Below are 21,561 nucleotides of genomic sequence, written 5' to 3' on the forward strand. Positions count from 1 at the left end.
CCTCCGGAGGGCAGCAGCAGCCTGAAGCGATGCCGCCGCCTTGCTGCAGCCGGAGCTGACTTCCTCATGCCAGATACAGAGCAGCGACGGTGGCAGGCGGAGCCATCCGAATGAATTCACACACCAGCGATAAAACTCGTGCGTCTAGCGCGGCGCGGTGTCATTCGTCGCGCGAATGCAGTCACGTTAAACGCGTCCGGTGGAAACACACCGTAAAGGCCTGCCACACACTGGACCGCCGCTACCGCGTCATGGACGTTTCATTTGTGCATCAGCGCGGCACCAAAGCCTCGCTTCTCCGGCCAGCTGAGGAGGGGCACTTTATTCATTTTTTATATTTTCTGGTTACATTGTCCCCTCACACCGGTGGACCCGTTCGCACTGTTTTTCAGAAGTGGCAAAGGAATGGCTGAGAGAAGCTCCAGATCCTTCTCTGGGGGGGCAGTGGTGAAGCCGCCCTCCTCTGTTTCTGATTGGCTAATAGCAAGGCTCTGGCTGGCTTTATTGGTTTACACCAGCGTCATTAATTCCATAGTCAAAACTCAATCACAAGAAATGCACGTGCAACTTTTTTTTCCCTCCCTCTTTTCCCAGCTGACGGAAATCCGTCTACAGACGGAGAACTTTAATCCCTGGGTCTGTCTTCAGAGGGAATTGGCCTTCAGCCAGTTGGAAGTTTGAGAAGGAACGGTTTTGACTGGCAGCAGGTTCCAGGCCCCACCCTACAACAGGAACCTGCAGGGTACCTGAGATGAGTGCCGTCAGGGGGTGATGCTCCGCCTCCTCTTGTTTCACCTGGAGGTTTGTGGCGGGTTGAGAAGGCCTGGGGGTGGAGCCAGTGGACGGGAAGATGTCATTTTGAAAAACAACTCTGTGGCTGTGACTGTCAGCCAATGAGAAAGCAGCATCAGTCCACCCACCTGTCCGTCTGTTTCCTTCGTTTGATCAAAGGACAAAACAACTGGCCTCCGGAATCGGAGCGGTCCCGAACGCCCCGTCTGCTTCAGACAGAGACACGAGAGGGACAGACGGGAGCGAGACAAAGGAGACAGAGGAAAAGAGAGAGGGACCGGTCAGTCTTCTTCTGTGGTGGCATGGCGGGCGGCGCTCCCCTGGTCTTCCTGGTTACCTGTGTGACTGGTTGCCGTGGTGATCCATGGTGACAGAAACAAGTGTCGCACTCCTCTCTCCTTCAAGACGATCAGGGAGAACCAAATCTTTCCGGAGGTTAATGTCGGAGTACGGACAGCCAAAGGCACTAGCATGAGTCAGCACAAACACACGACTCAGACAGGAGAGAGAGAGAGAGAGAGAGAGAGAGAGAGAGACCTGAGGTGCAGGGACAGACTACCTGTGGTGTCCAGTGTATTTGGCTCCTTTGATGTGTCCCACTCCTCTGCACCCGGTGGTGGGACAAACTCCCTGAGACAGAGAAGACAGGGGGGACGAACCTGTCTCAGGAGACACAGTCGGACAACAATTCAGGACAGCCTCTCTCTCTCTGACCCCACCCACCCACACACACTCCCACCCCCCCGACCTGGCGGTGGCTCCAGCGGGTGTCCGGTGCGCTGGCACCAGCCGACAGGATGGAGGTCACAGAGGTCGGCGTCACACCAGAAGTCAAAAGCGGTGGACCAGCCATCGTAGTGAACCTGCAGCACACACCTGGTTACATCGTCACACACCTGATGACATCACTACCTGCCAGGTGATGGCACACCTTCAGCCGATGGTCTTCAATGTCGGCAACCGTGGCGACACGGATCAACATGGGGTTCCTGCGGTCCACCGCCTCCAGCCGGTGGTTGACCTGGAACCCGTGAGGAGCTCTCTGATAGGACACAGACAGCGGACTGTCACCACAGGCTCCAGCGTGACCAATGACAGCTGTCAGTCATTTAACCCCGCCCCTCACCAGTGTGAAGGCAGACGGCGGCGCGGCGCCACAGCCCGTCTCTCGCAGATATTCCTCCCAAACGAAGCCTTCCGGGTTTGGATGACCTGGAAGACAGCAGCTGTCCCAGTGCTGCAGAGGACTGCACAATACCACTGCATCACTGTGCCGCACCATGTACTACCACGGCACGATACCACTGCAGCACCGTGCCGCACCATGTACTACCACTGCACAATACCACTGCACCGCACCATGTACTACCACTGCACAATACCACTGCACCGCACCATGTAATACCACTGCACCACTGCACCATGTACTACCACTGCACAATACCACTGCACCACCGTGCCGCACCATGTACTACCACTGCACAATACCACTGCACCACCGTGCCGCACCATGTACTACCTCGGCACAATACCACTGCATCACTGTGCCGCACCATGTACTACCACTGCACAATACCACTGCACCACTGCACCGCACCATGTACTACCACTGCACCGCACCATGTAATAGCACTGCACCACCGCACCATGTACTACCACTGCACCGCACCATGTAATAGCACTGCACCACCGCACCATGTACTACCACTGCACCGCACCATGTAATAGCACTGCACCACCGCACCATGTACTACCACTGCACAATACCACTGCACCGCACCATGTACTACCACTGCACAATACCACTGCACCGCACCATGTACTACCACTGCACAAAACCACTGTACCGCACCATGTACTACCACTGCACCACCGCACCGCACCATGTACTACCACTGCATCACTGTGCCGCACCATGTACTACCACTGCGCAATACCACTGCACCACTGCACCGCACCATGTACTACCACTGCACCGCACCATGTAATAGCACTGCACCACCGCACCATGTACTACCACTGCACCGCACCATGTAATAGCACTGCACCACCGCACCATGTACTACCACTGCACAATACCACTGCACCGCACCATGTACTACCACTGCACAATACCACTGCACCGCACCATGTACTACCACTGCACAAAACCACTGTACCGCACCATGTACTACCACTGCAGCACCGCACCGCACCATGTACTACCACTGCACCACTGCACCGCACCATGTACTACCACTGCACAATACCACTGCACCGCACCATGTACTACCACTGCACCACCGCACCATGTACTACCAATGCACAATACCACTGCACCACTGCACCACACCATGTACTACCACTGCACAATACCACTGCACCGCACCATGTACTACCACTGCACAATACCACTGCACCGCACCATGTAATACCACGGCACAATACCACTGCACCGCACCATGTACTACCACTGCACAATACCACTGCACCACACCATGTACTACCACTGCACCACCGCACCGCACCATGTACTACCACTGCACAATACCACTGCACCGCACCATGTACTACCACTGCACAATACCACTGCACCGCACCATGTACTACCACTGCACAATACCACTGCACCGCACCATGTACTACCACTGCACAATACCACTGCACCGCACCATGTACTACCACTGCACAATACCACTGCACCGCACCATGTAATACCACTGCACCACCGCACCGCACCATGTACTACCACTGCACAATACCACTGCACCGCACCATGTACTACCACTGCACCACCGCACCATGTACTACCACGGCACAATACCACTGCACCACCGTGCCGCACCATGTACTACCACTGCACAATACCACTGCACCACTGCACTGCACCATGTACTACCACTGCACAATACCACTGCACCGCACCATGTACTACCACTGCACAATACCACTGCACCGCACCATGTAATACCACTGCACCACCGCACCGCACCATGTACTACCACTGCACAATACCACTGCACCGCACCATGTACTACCACTGCACCACCGCACCATGTACTACCACGGCACAATACCACTGCACCACCGTGCCGCACCATGTACTACCACTGCACAATACCACTGCACCGCACCATGTACTACCACTGCACAATACCACTGCACCGCACCATGTAATACCACTGCACCACTGCACCATGTACTACCACTGCACAATACCACTGCACCACCGTGCCGCACCATGTACTACCACTGCACAATACCACTGCACCACCGTGCCGCACCATGTACTACCTCGGCACAATACCACTGCATCACTGTGCCGCACCATGTACTACCACTGCACAATACCACTGCACCACTGCACCGCACCATGTACTACCACTGCACCGCACCATGTAATAGCACTGCACCACCGCACCATGTACTACCACTGCACCGCACCATGTAATAGCACTGCACCACCGCACCATGTACTACCACTGCACCGCACCATGTAATAGCACTGCACCACCGCACCATGTACTACCACTGCACAATACCACTGCACCGCACCATGTACTACCACTGCACAATACCACTGCACCGCACCATGTACTACCACTGCACAAAACCACTGTACCGCACCATGTACTACCACTGCACCACCGCACCGCACCATGTACTACCACTGCATCACTGTGCCGCACCATGTACTACCACTGCGCAATACCACTGCACCACTGCACCGCACCATGTACTACCACTGCACCGCACCATGTAATAGCACTGCACCACCGCACCATGTACTACCACTGCACCGCACCATGTAATAGCACTGCACCACCGCACCATGTACTACCACTGCACAATACCACTGCACCGCACCATGTACTACCACTGCACAATACCACTGCACCGCACCATGTACTACCACTGCACAAAACCACTGTACCGCACCATGTACTACCACTGCAGCACCGCACCGCACCATGTACTACCACTGCACCACTGCACCGCACCATGTACTACCACTGCACAATACCACTGCACCGCACCATGTACTACCACTGCACCACCGCACCATGTACTACCAATGCACAATACCACTGCACCACTGCACCACACCATGTACTACCACTGCACAATACCACTGCACCGCACCATGTACTACCACTGCACAATACCACTGCACCGCACCATGTAATACCACGGCACAATACCACTGCACCGCACCATGTACTACCACTGCACAATACCACTGCACCACACCATGTACTACCACTGCACCACCGCACCGCACCATGTACTACCACTGCACAATACCACTGCACCGCACCATGTACTACCACTGCACAATACCACTGCACCGCACCATGTACTACCACTGCACAATACCACTGCACCGCACCATGTACTACCACTGCACAATACCACTGCACCGCACCATGTACTACCACTGCACAATACCACTGCACCGCACCATGTAATACCACTGCACCACCGCACCGCACCATGTACTACCACTGCACAATACCACTGCACCGCACCATGTACTACCACTGCACCACCGCACCATGTACTACCACGGCACAATACCACTGCACCACCGTGCCGCACCATGTACTACCACTGCACAATACCACTGCACCACTGCACTGCACCATGTACTACCACTGCACAATACCACTGCACCGCACCATGTACTACCACTGCACAATACCACTGCACCGCACCATGTAATACCACTGCACCACCGCACCGCACCATGTACTACCACTGCACAATACCACTGCACCGCACCATGTACTACCACTGCACCACCGCACCATGTACTACCACGGCACAATACCACTGCACCACCGTGCCGCACCATGTACTACCACTGCACAATACCACTGCACCACTGCACTGCACCATGTACTACCACTGCACAATACCACTGCACCGCACCATGTACTACCAATGCACAATACCACTGCACCACACCATGTACTACCACTGCACAATACCACTGCACCGCACCATGTACTACCACTGCACAATACCACTGCACCGCACCATGTACTACCACTGCACCACTGCACCGCACCATGTACTACCACTGCACAATACCACTGCACCGCACCATGTACTACCACTGCACCACCGCACCGCACCATGTAATACCACGGCACAATACCACTGCACCGCACCTTGTACTACCACTGCACCACCGCACCATGTACTACCACTACACCACTGCACTGCACCATGCACTACCACTGCACAATACCACTGCACCGCACCATGTAATACCACTGCACAATACCACTGCACCGCACCATGTACTACCACTGCACCACCGCACCGCACCATGTACTACCACTGCACCGCACCATGTACTACCACTGCACCACCGCACCATGTAATACCACTGCACCACCGCACCGCACCATGTGCTACCACTGCACCACTGCACAGTACGATGTAATACCACTGCACCACACCAGGTAATACCACGGCACAATACCACTGCACCACCGTGCCGCACCATGTACTACCACGGCACAATACCACTGCATCGCACCATGTACTACCACTGCACTGCCGCACCGCACCATGTAATACCACTGCACAATACCACTGCACCGCACCATGTAATACCACTGCACAATACCACTGCATCGCACCATGTACTACCACTGCACTGCCGCACCGCACCATGTAATACCACTGCACAATACCACTGCACCGCACCATGTACTACCACTGCACAATACCACTGCATCGCACCATGTACTACCACTGCACTGCCGCACCGCACCATGTAATACCACTGCACAATACCACTGCACCGCACCATGTAATACCACTGCACAATACCACTGCACCGCACCATGTACTACCACTGCACCACCGCACCATGTAATACCACTGCACAATACCACTGCACCGCCTCATGTACTACCACTGCACCACCGCACCATGTAATACCACTGCACAATACCACTGCACCGCACCATGTAATACTACTGCACAATACCATTGCACCGCACCATGTAGTACCACCGCACCACCGCATCATGTAATACCACTGCACCACCGCACCGCACAATGTAATACTACTGCACAATACCACTGCACCACACCATGTACTACCACTGCACCACCGCACCATGTAATACCACTGCACCACCGCACCGCACCATGTGCTACAACTGCACAATACCACTGCACCACTGCACAGTACGATGTAATACCACTGCACCACACCACGTAATACCACTGCACAGCACCATGTACTACCACTGCACCACCGCACCGCACCATGTACTACCACTGCACAATACCACTGCACCGCACCATGTACTACCACTGTACCACCGCACCATGTACTACCAATGCACAATACCACTGCACCACTGCACCACACCATGTACTACCACTGCACAATACCACCGCACCGCACCATGTACTACCACTGCACAATACCACTGCACCGCACCATGTACTACCACTGCACAAAACCACTGTACCGCACCATGTACTACCACTGCACCACCGCACCGCACCATGTACTACCACTGCACCACCGCACCATGTAATACCACTGCACAATACCACTGCACCGCATCATGTACTACCACTGCACCACCGCACCATGTAATACCACTGCACAATACCACTGCACCGCACCATGTAATACTACTGCACAATACCACTGCACCGCACCATGTAGTACCACCGCACCACCGCATCATGTAATACCACTGCACCACCGCACCGCACAATGTAATACTACTGCACAATACCACTGCACCACACCATGTACTACCACTGCACCACCGCACCATGTAATACCACTGCACCACCGCACCGCACCATGTGCTACCACTGCACAATACCACTGCACCACTGCACAGTACGATGTAATACCACTGCACCACACCACGTAATACCACTGCACAGCACCATGTACTACCACTGCACCACCGCACCGCACCATGTACTACCACTGCACCACTGCACCACACCATGTAATACCACTGCACAATACCACTGCACCACCGCACCATGTAATACCACTGCACAATACCACTGCACCGCACCATGTACTACCACTGCACCACCGCACCATGTAATACCACTGCACAATACCACTGCACCGCACCATGTACTACCACTGCACCACCGCACCATGTAATACCACTGCACCACCGCACCGCACAATGTAATACTACTGCACAATACCACTGCACCGCACCATGTACTACCGCTGCACCACCGCACCATGTAATACCACTGCCCCACCGCACCGCACCATGTGCTACCACTGCACAATACCACTGCACCACTGCACAGTACGATGTAATACCACTGCACCACACCACGTAATACCACTGCACAATACCACTGCACCGCACCATGTAATACCACTGCACAATACCACTGCACCGCACCATGTACTACCACTGCACCACCGCACCGCACCATGTAATACCACTGCACAATACCACTGCACCGCACCATGTACTACCACTGCACCACCGCACCGCACCATGTACTACCACTGCACAATACCACTGCATCGCACCATGTACTACCACTGCACCACCGCACCATGTACTACCACTGCACCACCGCACCGCACCATGTGCTACCACTGCACAATACCACTGCACCACTGCACAGTACGATGTAATACCACTGCACAATTCCACTGCACCACACCACGTAATACCACTGCACAATACCACTGCAAGACTGCATCACACCATGTAATACCACTGCACAATACCACTGCACTGCACCATGTAATACCACTGCACAATACCACTGCCTATGAGTGCACCACTGCACAGTACGATGTTGTACCACTGCACCGCACCATGTAATACTACTGCACGGTACCACTGCCGATGAGCGCACCTCTGCACAGTACAATGCAATATCACTGCACGCTACCCCGTCAACGTTCCACTGCACAGTACCACATCAACATTTCACTGCACGGTACCACATCAAAGTTCCACTGCACAGTACCACGTCAACATTCCACTGCACGGTACGTCAACGTCCCACTGCACAGTACCACATCAACGTTCCACTGCATGGTATCTCAACGTCCCACTGCACAGTACCACGTCAACATTCCACTGCACGGTACGTCAACGTCCCACTGCACAGTACCACATCAACGTTCCACTGCATGGTATCTCAACGTCCCACTGCACAGTACCACATCAACGTTCCACTGCACAGTACCACGTCAACATTCCACTGCACGGTACGTCAACGTCCCACTGCATAGTACCACATCAACGTTCCACTGCACAGTACCACGTCAACATACCACTGCATGGTACGTCAACGTCCCACTGCACGGTACCACGTCAACATCCCATTGCACGGTACGTCAACGTCCCACTGCACAGTACCACATCAACGTTCCACTGCACAGTACCACGTCAACGTTCCACTGCACAGTACCACGTCAACGTTCCACTGCACAGTACCACGTCAACATTCCACTGCATGGTACCACGTCAACGTCCCACTGCACGGTACCACGGGATACAGTCAGGTTCCTACCCTGGGGAGCAGTCAGAGGTCGGCCTTGCTCTTCACACCAGCCCACAGGATGGATGTACGGACTGCTGCTGTCACACCTGATGGATGAACACATGAACACATGAACACCATCACCAGGTCCATCATCACTGTATCGTCCAGTGTGAGAGCTAGCTTTAGAACCAGAGACCACGTCCAATACCAGAGGAACACATCCAGTAACACGGGCAACATCCATTACCAGAGGTAGCATTCAAAATCAGAGACAACATCCAGTACACCCCCCCAACCGGTGTCCTTTTCCGTCTGTCTCACCAGTAGTCATATGTGTCCTCCCAGTTGTCAAAATGAACCAGAATCTGATCGTCCATCACATCAGCCACAGTAGCAACACACACCAGTCCCGGGTTCTTCCTGTCCACCGCCTCCAGCTTCATCCCAACAGTGAAGGCACAGGTCTGAGAGGACGACAGACGGACGGGGTGAGACAGGCGGACAGGTCTGAGAGGACGACAGACGGACGGGGTGAGACAGGCGGACAGGTCTGAGAGGACGACAGACGGACGGGGTGAGACAGGCGGACAGGTCTGAGAAGACGACAGACGGACGGGGAGAGACACAAATGGAGAGCGAGCCAGGAAAACAAAGTCCAGGTAAGAGGGGGACAGACAGGTGAGCACTGACTGCAGGACGGCAGGTGAACATGGAGGGCGGAGCAGCTTGAGAGCCTGTGGACTGGAGGTAGGACGTCCAATCGAAGTCTGTCTCACTGTAACCTGCAGACAGGAGACAGACAGACAGGGCCATTAGAAAGCTGTCCCTCGTCACGGACTGAGCGCCGCTGCATGTGCTCACCTTTGGGTGGGTGGAGCTTATGATGGTGCTCTCTGCACCAGCCTGCCGGGCGGATTTCTGCTGAGTCAGCATTTACCCAGAAGTCATAGCACTCAGCGTAGCCGTCAATATGGAGACGTAGCCGACAGCCAATCACCTGCCAGAGAGACGGAGACTGTGCTCAGACAGGCCCTCACACAGGTGTGTGTATGTGTGTGTGTGTGTGTGTGTGTGTGTGTGTGTGTGTGTGTGTGAGACAGGGTTCCTTCTGGGAAATGTCTTAAAAAATGGTGCAGGTGGAGCAGGTGGAGTTAATTAAATAAAAAGGCTCATTTCATCAGTGATCAAAACACTGGCGAGGTGGAAAAAGAAAAAGCAGAGCGAAGATCAAGCTGGTTTGGTGAGGCTTCACCTCTCTCCACCTGCTCCACCTGCTCCATCCATCCCCTCTCTCCACCTCTCTCCACCTCTCTCCACCTCTCTCCACCTGCTCCACCTGCTCCATCCATCACCTCTCTCCACCTCTCTCCACCTGCTCCACCTGCTCCATCCATCACCTCTCTCCACCTCTCTCCACCTGCTCCATCCATCCCCTCTCTCCACCTCTCTCCACCTGCTCCACCTGCTCCATCCATCACCTCTCTCCACCTCTCTCCACCTGCTCCATCCATCACCTCTCTCCACCTGCTCCACCTGCTCCATCCATCACCTCTCTCCACCTCTCTCCACCTGCTCCATCCATCACCTCTCTCCACCTCTCTCCACCTGCTCCATCCATCCCCTCTCTCCACCTCTCTCCACCTGCTCCATCCATCCCCTCTCTCCACCTCTCTCCACCTGCTCCACCTGCTCCATCCATCACCTCTCTCCACCTCTCTCCACCTCTCTCCACCTGCTCCATCCATCCCCTCTCTCCACCTCTCTCCACCTCTCTCCACCTGCTCCATCCATCCTCTCTCTCCACCTCTCTCCACCTGCTCCATCCATCACCTCTCTCCACCTCTCTCCACCTGCTCCATCCATCCCCTCTCTCCACCTCTCTCCACCTCTCTCCACCTGCTCCATCCATCACCTTTCTCCACCTCTCTCCACCTGCTCCATCCATCCTCTCTCTCCACCTCTCTCCACCTGCTCCATCCATCCCCTCTCTCCACCTCTCTCCACCTCTCTCCACCTGCTCCATCCATCCCCTCTCTCCACCTCTCTCCACCTCTCTCCACCTGCTCCATCCATCACCTCTCTCCACCTCTCTCCACCTGCTCCACCTGCTCCATCCATCACCTCTCTCCACCTCTCTCCACCTGCTCCATCCATCACCTCTCTCCACCTCTCTCCACCTGCTCCACCTGCTCCATCCATCACCTCTCTCCACCTCTCTCCACCTGCTCCATCCATCACCTCTCTCCACCTCTCTCCACCTGCTCCATCCATCACCTCTCTCCACCTCTCTCCACCTGCTCCATCCATCCCCTCTCTCCACCTCTCTCCACCTGCTCCATCCATCCCCTCTCTCCACCTCTCTCCACCTGCTCCACCTGCTCCATCCATCCCCTCTCTCCACCTCTCTCCACCTCTCTCCACCTGCTCCATCCATCCCCTCTCTCCACCTCTCTCCACCTGCTCCACCTGCTCCATCCATCCCCTCTCTCCACCTCTCTCCACCTCTCTCCACCTGCTCCATCCATCCCCTCTCTCCACCTCTCTCCACCTGCTCCACCTGCTCCATCCATCCCCTCTCTCCACCTCTCTCCACCTGCTCCATCCATCCCCTCTCTCCACCTCTCTCCACCTCTCTCCACCTGCTCCATCCACTGCAGTCCAGCCACCAGGCTGAGCAGGTTTTCAGGGGGAAAACCTGAACATCATCTGCAAAAAGCAGAGATGAGATCCTGTGGACCGCAAACATGACCCCCACCGGTTCCTGGTACCTGATCTAGACCCCCTCTGGCTCCTGGTCCCTGATCCAGGCTCCCTCTGGCTGCTGGTCCCTGATCCAGGCCCCCTCTGGCTCCCTGATCCAGACCCCCTCTGGCTCCTGGTCCCTGATCCAGACCCCCTCTGGCTCCTGGTCCCTGATCCAGGCCCCCTCTGGCTCCTGGTCCCTGATCCAGACCCCCTCTGGCTCCTGGTCCCTGATCCAGACCCCTGATCCAGGCCCCCTCTGGCTCCTGGTCCCTGATCTAGGCCCCCTCTGGCTCCTGGTCCCTGATCCAGACCCCCTCTGGCTCCTGGTCCCTGATCCAGACCCCCTCTGGCTCCTGGTCCCTGATCCAGGCCCCCTCTGGCTCCTGGTCCCTGATCCAGACCCCCTCTGGCTCCTGGTCCCTGATCCAGGCCCCCTCTGGCTCCTGGTCCCTGATCCAGACCCCCTCTGGCTCCTGGTCCCTGATCCAGGCCCCCTCTGGCTCCTGGCTCTGCCTAGAAATTCTGTCCATATAGATTCTGAACAGAACCGGTGACACCGGGCAGCAGTGCCGGAGTCCAGCACGTTACAGGAACAGGTCTGAAATGCTGGGGGCGATGTGGACCAGAGTCCTGCTTCGGTCTCACAGAGACCGGACGGCCCCGAGCGACACATGCAACAGCGCACATCACAGCGAGTGTATTCTCTCTGCTTTCTGCCGCCCTGATGCAGGAAGTGGAGGAAGACGCCACAAACAAACGTTTACAGCCAGAAACTCTGGTGGGGCAGCAGAAGGTCGATGTGGGGCAGCTGAAGGTCGCTGAAGGTCGGTGTGGGGCAGCTGAAGGTCGCTGAAGGTCGATGTGGGGCAGCTGAAGGTCGGTGTGGGGCAGCAGAAGGTCGATGTGGGGCAGCTGAAGGTCGGTGTGGGGCAGCAGAAGGTCGATGTGGGGCAGCTGAAGGTCGCTGAAGGTCGGTGTGGGGCAGCTGAAGGTCGCTGAAGGTCGGTGTGGGGCAGCTGAAGGTCGGTGTGGGGCAGCTGAAGGTCGCTGAAGGTCGGTGTGGGGCAGCAGAAGGTCGATGTGGGGCAGCAGAAGGTCGCTGAAGGTCGGTGTGGGGCAGCTGAAGGTCGCTGAAGGTCGGTGTGGGGCAGCTGAAGGTCGCTGAAGGTCGGTGTGGGGCAGCTGAAGGTCGCTGAAGGTCGGTGTGGGGCAGCAGAAGGTCGGTGTGGGGCAGCAGAAGGTCGGTGTGGGGCAGCTGAAGGTCGCTGAAGGTCGGTGTGGGGCAGCTGAAGGTCGCTGAAGGTCGGTGTGGGGCAGCAGAAGGTCGGTGTGGGGCAGCTGAAGGTCGCTGAAGGTCGGTGTGGGGCAGCAGAAGGTCGGTGTGGGGCAGCTGAAGGTCGCTGAAGGTCGGTGTGGGGCAGCAGAAGGTCGGTGTGGGGCAGCAGAAGGTCGCTGAAGGTCGGTGTGGGGCAGCTGAAGGTCGCTGAAGGTCGGTGTGGGGCAGCTGAAGGTCGCTGAAGGTCGGTGTGGGGCAGCTGAAGGTCGGTGTGGGGCAGCAGAAGGTCGGTGTGGGGCAGCTGAAGGTCGGTGTGGGGCAGCAGAAGGTCGGTGTGGGGCAGCTGAAGGTCGCTGAAGGTCGGTGTGGGGCAGCTGAAGGTCACTGAAGGTCGGTGTGGGGCAGCAGAAGGTCACTGAAGGTCGGTGTGGGGCAGCAGAAGGTCGGTGTGGGGCAGCAGAAGGTCGCTGAAGGGTCGGTGTGGGGCAGCTGAAGGTCGCTGAAGGTCGGTGTGGGGCAGCTGAAGGTCCTGAGTCGGTGTGGGGCAGCAGAAGGTCGGTGTGGGGCAGCTGAAGGTCGGTGTGGGGCAGCAGAAGGTCGGTGTGGGGCAGCTGAAGGTCGCTGAAGGTCGGTGTGGGGCAGCTGAAGGTCGGTGTGGGGCAGCTGAAGGTCGGTGTGGGGCAGCTGAAGGTCACTGAAGGTCGGTGTGGGGCAGCTGAAGGTCACTGAAGGTCGGTGTGGGGCAGCTGAAGGTCACTGAAGGTCGGTGTGGGGCAGCTGAAGGTCGGTGTGGGGCAGCTGAAGGTCACTGAAGGTCGGTGTGGGGCAGCTGAAGGTCACTGAAGGTCGGTGTGGGGCAGCTGAAGGTCGGTGTGGGGCAGCAGAAGGTCGATGTGGGGCAGCAGAAGGTCGGTGTGGGGCAGCTGAAGGTCACTGAAGGTCGGTGTGGGGCAGCTGAAGCCCAGCGTCCACAGTCGAGGGGTCGGGGGTCAATGTATGAGGAAGCACGGAAACATTTTGCAATGGTTTCAATGTTCGGTGTGTGTGTGCACTGAGTGACGAGGTCGCTCCGTCAGTGTGTGTAAGTGTGTGTTTCTCCACGCATGTCTGTGTGCATTTGGTCCCATGTTAGAGTGTGTGTGTGTGTGTGTGTGTGTGTGTGTGTGTGTGTGTGTGTGTGTATTACCTCAGCAACAGTCAACACACAGAACATGGAGGGATGTGACGGGTCGATGCCTTCCAGCTTCAAGCCAACTTTAAAACCTGATTTCATTCTGGGAACAGACTGAGACTGAGAGAGAGAGAGAGAGAGAGAGAGAGAGAGAGAGAGAGAGAGAGAGAGAGAGAGAGAGAGAGAGAGAGAGAGAGAGAGAGAGAAACCTCTGACCTTTAACCAATGCTTTATCGGTCAGTTGTCATATTTACAAAACTCAAGGTTTCGTTGTAAGAAAGGAAATGATATACCATATTGGCCCGAATATTAGACGATGTTATTTTCCAAAAATTGTATCCTGAAAAGTGGGGTGGTGTTATAATCGCGGACTTACGGTAGATGGTCAATACGCATCCACGCAGCTAGATGGCGCCAAAGTATCACTGAGCAGAGAGCGAGTGGAGCGATGAAATGAGATCAAATGATCTGATGAAAAATGGCGGATCATCTGGAACAAAGGGGCTGAACGCTGGACAACTGAGCAAACAACAGAGGAGAAGTTATGATACCAACTTTAAACTGATGGTGATCAACGCAGCAGAGTCATCAAACTACTGCCAAGCTGCAGGAGGTCTGGTGGAGCAGAGCCTCGTTCTGACTGGAGAGCACAGAAAAAACACTCCAGATGCTAACGCTATGAGAAAAGCTTTCCGTGGTCCTGAGAGACGCTTCAGAGAGACTGATAGAAGGGAGAGTGAAGACGTCTCTGAAAGACGGACAGACGGAATGTCCACCACCAGAGCCTGATTCAGCTGAAGGACCTGGACAGTTATTTACATCATTTATGCAGTTTGGACCCTTGAGGTTCTTATTTGTTGCTTATTGTTTCTTATTTTGAGAAGGAGAATATATTTATTCAATACTGTCGTAATATTTTTTCATTTTATATCTCGTGAAATGTTATCTCAGTTGTGAGTTTTTGAGTTTATAATTGTATAATAAAAAGTTGTTTTATGAGTGACCTGTCTTCAGCATTTTTTTTTTTTTTTCACAAAATGATTTTTGAAAAATAGGGGTCGTGTTATAATCGGAGTCATCTTATATTCGGGTCAATACGGTATATCATGTATAGGGGTGTAACGATTCTTCTACTTCATCGATTAATATTCCTATGATACAACCACAGCGATCTGTGCTCGGCTAGTTGGCCTTTCAGACGACGTATATCGATCTAACATCGTTTAAAAGCTAATCACTCGATTGTATCGAGATTAGAACGTAGCGTATTGGTGAAGCACAGTCACACCACATATAACTATCTTTTCACCACTGTTTAAAGATAAAAAGACGTTGGATGTGACGTGGTTCAGTTGCCTGTTTGTGACGTCATGGCAACGCACCAAAAGACATCAGAACCAAGCATGGCGCCAACCATCCAGGCTCTTCCAGCCGTCCCGCTTCGGCAGCAGCACATGCTAACCAGGGCTCTGCTGACACGTCAGGCCTCGCCGGCATGTTTACTCAGAGGCTCGGGCAAAAAACATCGCTGCAACAACATCGCTGCAACAACATCGACCCAACAAAATCACCACAACAAAATCACCGCAACAACATCGCTGCAACAAAATCACTGCAACAACATCGCTGCAACAAAATCACCGCAACAACATCGCTGCAACAAAATCACTGCAACAACATCGCTGCAACAACATCGCTGCAACAACATCGCTGCAACAAAATCACCGCAACAACATCGCTGCAACAAAATCACTGCAACAACATCGCTGCAACAACATCGCTGCAACAAAATCACCGCAACAACATCGCTGCAACAAAATCACTGCAACAACATCGCTGCAACAAAATCACCGCAACAACATCGCTGCAACAAAATCACTGCAACAACATCGCTGCAACAAAATCACCGCAACAACATCGCTGCAACAAAATCACTGCAACAACATCGCTGCAACAAAATCACTGCAACAACATCGCTGCAACAACATCACTGCAACAACATCGCTGCAACAAAATCACCGCAACAACATCGCTGCAACAACATCACTGCAACAACATCACTGCAACAACATCGCTGCAACAAAATCACTGCAACAACATCGCTGCAACAAAATCACCGCAACAACATCGCTGCAACAAAATCACTGCAACAACATCGCTGCAACAACATCACTGCAACAACATCGCTGCAACAAAATCACCGCAACAACATCGCTGCAACAACATCACTGCAACAACATCGCCGCAACAACATCACTGCAACAACATCGCTGCAACAAAATCACCGCAACAACATCGCTGCAACAACATCACTGCAACAACATCGCTGCAACAACATCACTGCAACAACATCGCTGCAACAACATCACTGCAACAACATCACTGCAACAAAATCACCGCAACAACATCGCCGCAACAACATCACCTGCAACAACATCGCTTGCAACAACCATCACTGCAACAACATCGCTGCAACAAATCACTGCAACATCGCTGCAACAACATCACTGCAACATCACTGCAACAACATCACTGCAACATCACCACAACATCGCAGCAACAACATCACTGCAACAACAACATCTCTGCAAACAAAATCACCAGCAACAACATCGCTGCCAACAACATCACTGCAACAACATACGCTGCAGACAAAATCAACCGCAACAACACTCGCAGCAACAACAATCACTTGCAACAACATCGCTGCAACATCACTGCAACAACATCACTGCAACAACATCACTGCAACAACATCACTGCAACAACATCGATGCAACAACATTGCTGCAACATCACTGCAACAACATCGCTGCAACATCACTGCAACAACATCGATGCAACAACATTGCTGCAACATCACTGCAACATCGATGCAACATCACTGCAACATCAATGCAACATCACTGCAACATCGATGCAACAAAATCGATGCAACAACATCGCTGCAACATCGATGCAACGACATTGATGCAACAACATCGCTGCAACAGCATCACTGCAACAACATTGCAGCAACACCACTGCAACAACATCGCTGCAACAACATCACCGCAACAACATCACCATAACAACATCGCAGCAACATCGCCGCAACAACATCACCACAACATCGCTGCAACAACATCACTGCAACATCGCCGCAACAACATCGCTGCAACAACAGCGCTGCAACAACATCGCTGTAACAATATCGCTGCAACAAAATCCCTGAAACATCGATGCAACAACAACACTGCAACATCGCTGCAACAACATCGCTGCAACAACATCGCTGCAACAACAGCGCTGCAACAACATCGCTGTAACAATATCGCTGCAACAAAATCCCTGAAACATCGATGCAACAACAACACTGCAACATCGCTGCAACAACATCGCTGCAACAACATCGCTGCAACATTGCAGCAACAACATCGCTGCAACATCGCTGCAACAACATCGGTGCAACATCGCTGCAACATTACAGCAACAACATCACTGCAACAACATCACTGCAACAACATCACCGCAATAACATCACTGCAACAGCATCGCTGCAACATCACCACAACATCACTGCAACAAAATCACTGAAACAGCAGCACTACAACAACAACACTGCATGAAACATTGCTGCAACAACATCACTGCAACATCACTGCAAAATCGATGCAACATCACTGCAACAACGTCGATGCAACAAAATCACTGCAACATCACTGCAAAATCGATGCAACATCACTGCAAAATCGATGCAACATCACTGCAACATCACTGCAACATCGATGCAACATCACTGCAACATCATCACTGCAACATCGATGCAACATCACTGCAACATCATCACTGCAACATCGATGCAACAACATCGCTGCAACAACATCGCTGCAACATCGCTGCAACAACATCGATGCAACAACATTGATGCAACAACATCGCTGCAACAGCATCACTGCAACAGCATCACTGCAACAGAATCGCTGCAACATCACTGCGACATCACTGCAGCATCGCTGCAACATCGCCACAACAACATTGCTGCAACAACATTGCTGCAACAACATTGCTGCAACATCGCTGCAACGACATTGCTGCAACATTACTGCAACAACATTGATGCAACAACATCACTGCAACAGCATCACTGCAACAGCATCACTGCAACAGAATCGCTGCAACATCACTGCGACATCACTGCAGCATCGCTGCAACATCGCCACAACAACATTGCTGCAACAACATTGCTGCAACAACATTGCTGCAACATTGCTGCAACAACATTGCTGCAACATTACTGCAACAACATTGCTGCAATAACATCACTGCAACATTACTGCAACATGGCTGCAACAACATCACTGCAACAACATCACTGCCAGGTTTGTCTGCAGACATGCGACCCGACAGCATGGTTGAAAGTCCAGGGTAAAAAGATTCAGACTTGGGAGCCACGGTGCCAGTTACCTAGCCGAGTCTATCATTTATTCACACCTTTCCCCCTTAAGGCCGGCACACACGACAGGATGATCAGGCGGAATTCTGCCCCGATCTCCTTCCGATCAAAGCCGACAAGGTGCGATGGTCGCAGTATGCAGATGAATCCGGTCCGGTCTTCTGGTGTTCGGTGTGTTCAGAGAGATTCTCTCCAGTCGGAGCCGCTCGGGAGGCGTCGGAAGGGCAGATCGTAGTAATGACCATGTTTAATATTTCATCTTAAATCCTGTAGTGTGGAGCTAAGAGAGGAGCCAATCAGCTCAGAGCCACCTGATCACACCCTAGGACTAAACCTTCCTGATTGGCTGAACAGCTCCGCCTCACCGAGGTGCTGATACCGCTGCTTAGAAAACAAATCCCCTCTCAGCTGTGAGTGGAGGAGACATGAATATGTCAGTGAAGTACGAGGGTGGACCCAAAAGAATCCGGAATTTGACTGTAACTTTTTATTTCTGACATTTCAAAATAAAACACCACTGTCGCCTTCAAAATAATCTCCATCCGCATTAATGCAGCGCTCCAGCCGTGTCTCCCACTTCACCAATGCGTCGTCAGACCCGTGCGTAATTGTGCCATTTTTTGCCGGCTGCGATTTGTCTGTCCCCTCCTCCACATCTGCAAACCGCTGTCCCTTCAGCTGCTTCTTCAACCTGGGGAACAAGAAAAAGTCCCTGGAGGCTTCATCTGGAGAATCAGGCGGATGGGAGAGGAGATTCATCTCATTCTTCTCCAGAAACTGCGTGAGGCGCAGCGCCGTGTCCGCTGGCGCTCTGTGGTGGTGGATCAACCGGCTCCACTCCGCCACGACGCTCTGCTTCCTCCTCACATCCTCACGGAGCGTCTGAGGACTTCCTGTAGTAGTCCTGGTTTACAGTCTGACCTGGAGGGACAGACTCGCTGTGGACGAGACCCTGGACAGCCGAGAAGCAGCTCAGCATTGTTTTCACGCTGAGCGGACCTGACGCGCCGACATCTGGCCCTTCTCAGACCCCCGGACCACTCATGGACCTGAGTCTTCCCCAGAGCAGCATCCTTGTAGGCTTGCTGCAACAAGCTGAGTGTTTCTGCTGCTGTTTTTCCAGCAAAAAGCAGAATTTAATGTTTGCGCTGCTCTGGCTTCACAGTCAATGTCGCCGTTTTGGAAAAAAATCGCAGACCGCCGCTGCACTCTGTTACTATAAACAGCGCCTGACAGGCGTCAGTGTCACTCTGGGAGCTCAGATTTCTCACAGATGTGCACGAGGCTTACCTGCAGCACATCTGACGGCCAGTATTATTGTTTTCTGACCAAATTCCGGTTTCTTTTGGGTACCCCCTCGTATAGTCACTATATGACAGAAAATATATTCACTATAACACAGTGAATATATTCACTATAAGACTGAATATATTCATTATTAGACTGAATATGTTCATTATAAGACAGTGAATATATGCACTATAAGACTGAATATATTCATTATTAGACAGTGAATATATTCACTATAAGACTGAATATGTTCATTATTAGACTGAATATGTTCATTATAAGACAGTGAATATATGCACTATAAGACTGAATATATTCATTATTAGACAGTGAATATATTCACTATAAGACTGAATATATTCATTATTAGACTGAATATGTTCATTATAAGACAGTGAATATATGCACTATAAGACTGAATATATTCACTATAAGACAGTGAATATATTCACTATAAGACTGAATATATTCATTATTAGACTGAATATGTTCATTATAAGACAGTGAATATATTCACTATAAGACTGAATATATTCATTATAAGACAGTAAATATATTCACTATAAGACAGTGAAACAGGAAGCCAGAGCTCCTGAACCCAGCAGAGCAGGAAGTTAGAGGTTACTCCTCAGTAACTATTTCCTCCTGGGTGAACTGGATCTCCTCCATTCAGATCAAATCCAGATCTGATTGCTTTACCTGCATCTCCGCCAGTCCTGCAACAATCCCAACGTTTTAATTCATCTTCATTAATTCATCTTCATTACTACCATCACGGAAGACGGGATGGGGGCGGGGGGGCTTTCCCTGCCTCCAGAGTCAGAGCCTTTAATGAAACTTCTCCTGATCAAAGCTCAACGAGTTTTTATTGTGGTGTAAACCATCCAATATGGGGACAAAACAATGATTTAAGACAGTTAGTGATTTAAAAAAGTAGCTTTTATTTGTCACAGACTGTTCCTAACAGCTTATTTCTACTGCTGCACTCTAGAGGACAACAGAAGACGCTCTGTCCTCTGCTGTCCTCTAGTGTGTCTCTGAAGCAGGGAAGAGTGAAGCATGCTGTAGTGTGCGCCAGCCAGCATCCCTGTCCTGTCCGGTTCCCAGGTCTTTAGTTCACAGTCACACTGCTGAAGTGTTTCCTAATAAGTTACTGAATCAGTTTCAATTCACTGAATCGTTTAAGATCGCACTGTTCTAATTAACCGGTACCGTTCTAATGAACCAATATGGTTCAAACTGACCAATGTTGTTCTAATTAACCAGGATCGTTCTAATGAATCAATATCGTGCTAATGAATCAGTATCGTTCTAATTAACCAGTATTGTTCTATAAAACCAATATCG

At 52.6% G+C, this 21,561-nt stretch overlaps 1 protein-coding gene across 3 annotated transcripts in view; it reads right to left on the bottom strand.

Annotated features, from left to right (window-relative positions):
- The window catches only part of l3mbtl4 (L3MBTL histone methyl-lysine binding protein 4), a 67,936-nt gene that overhangs the window by 33,610 nt on the left and 12,765 nt on the right, over nt 1-21,561 (bottom strand). For 2 of the 3 annotated variants that reach the window (XM_030087269.1, XM_030087268.1), the window contains 12 exons: nt 14,505-14,609; nt 10,159-10,294; nt 9,988-10,079; nt 9,619-9,761; nt 9,325-9,401; nt 1,919-2,004; nt 1,724-1,834; nt 1,541-1,655; nt 1,352-1,451; nt 1,130-1,258; nt 921-1,001; nt 747-823 (listed from right to left, as the gene is read on the bottom strand). In XM_030087269.1, the coding sequence (XP_029943129.1) occupies nt 747-823; nt 921-1,001; nt 1,130-1,258; nt 1,352-1,451; nt 1,541-1,655; nt 1,724-1,834; nt 1,919-2,004; nt 9,325-9,401; nt 9,619-9,761; nt 9,988-10,079; nt 10,159-10,294; nt 14,505-14,609 (1,252 nt within the window). The remainder of the gene's footprint in view (nt 1-746; nt 824-920; nt 1,002-1,129; nt 1,259-1,351; nt 1,452-1,540; nt 1,656-1,723; nt 1,835-1,918; nt 2,005-9,324; nt 9,402-9,618; nt 9,762-9,987; nt 10,080-10,158; nt 10,295-14,504; nt 14,610-21,561) is intronic. The other variant, XM_030087270.1, reaches the window with a different exon arrangement.

This window comes from Salarias fasciatus, unplaced genomic scaffold (assembly GCF_902148845.1).
Source record: "Salarias fasciatus unplaced genomic scaffold, fSalaFa1.1, whole genome shotgun sequence".
In the NCBI taxonomy this organism is placed as follows: Eukaryota; Metazoa; Chordata; class Actinopteri; order Blenniiformes; family Blenniidae; genus Salarias; species Salarias fasciatus.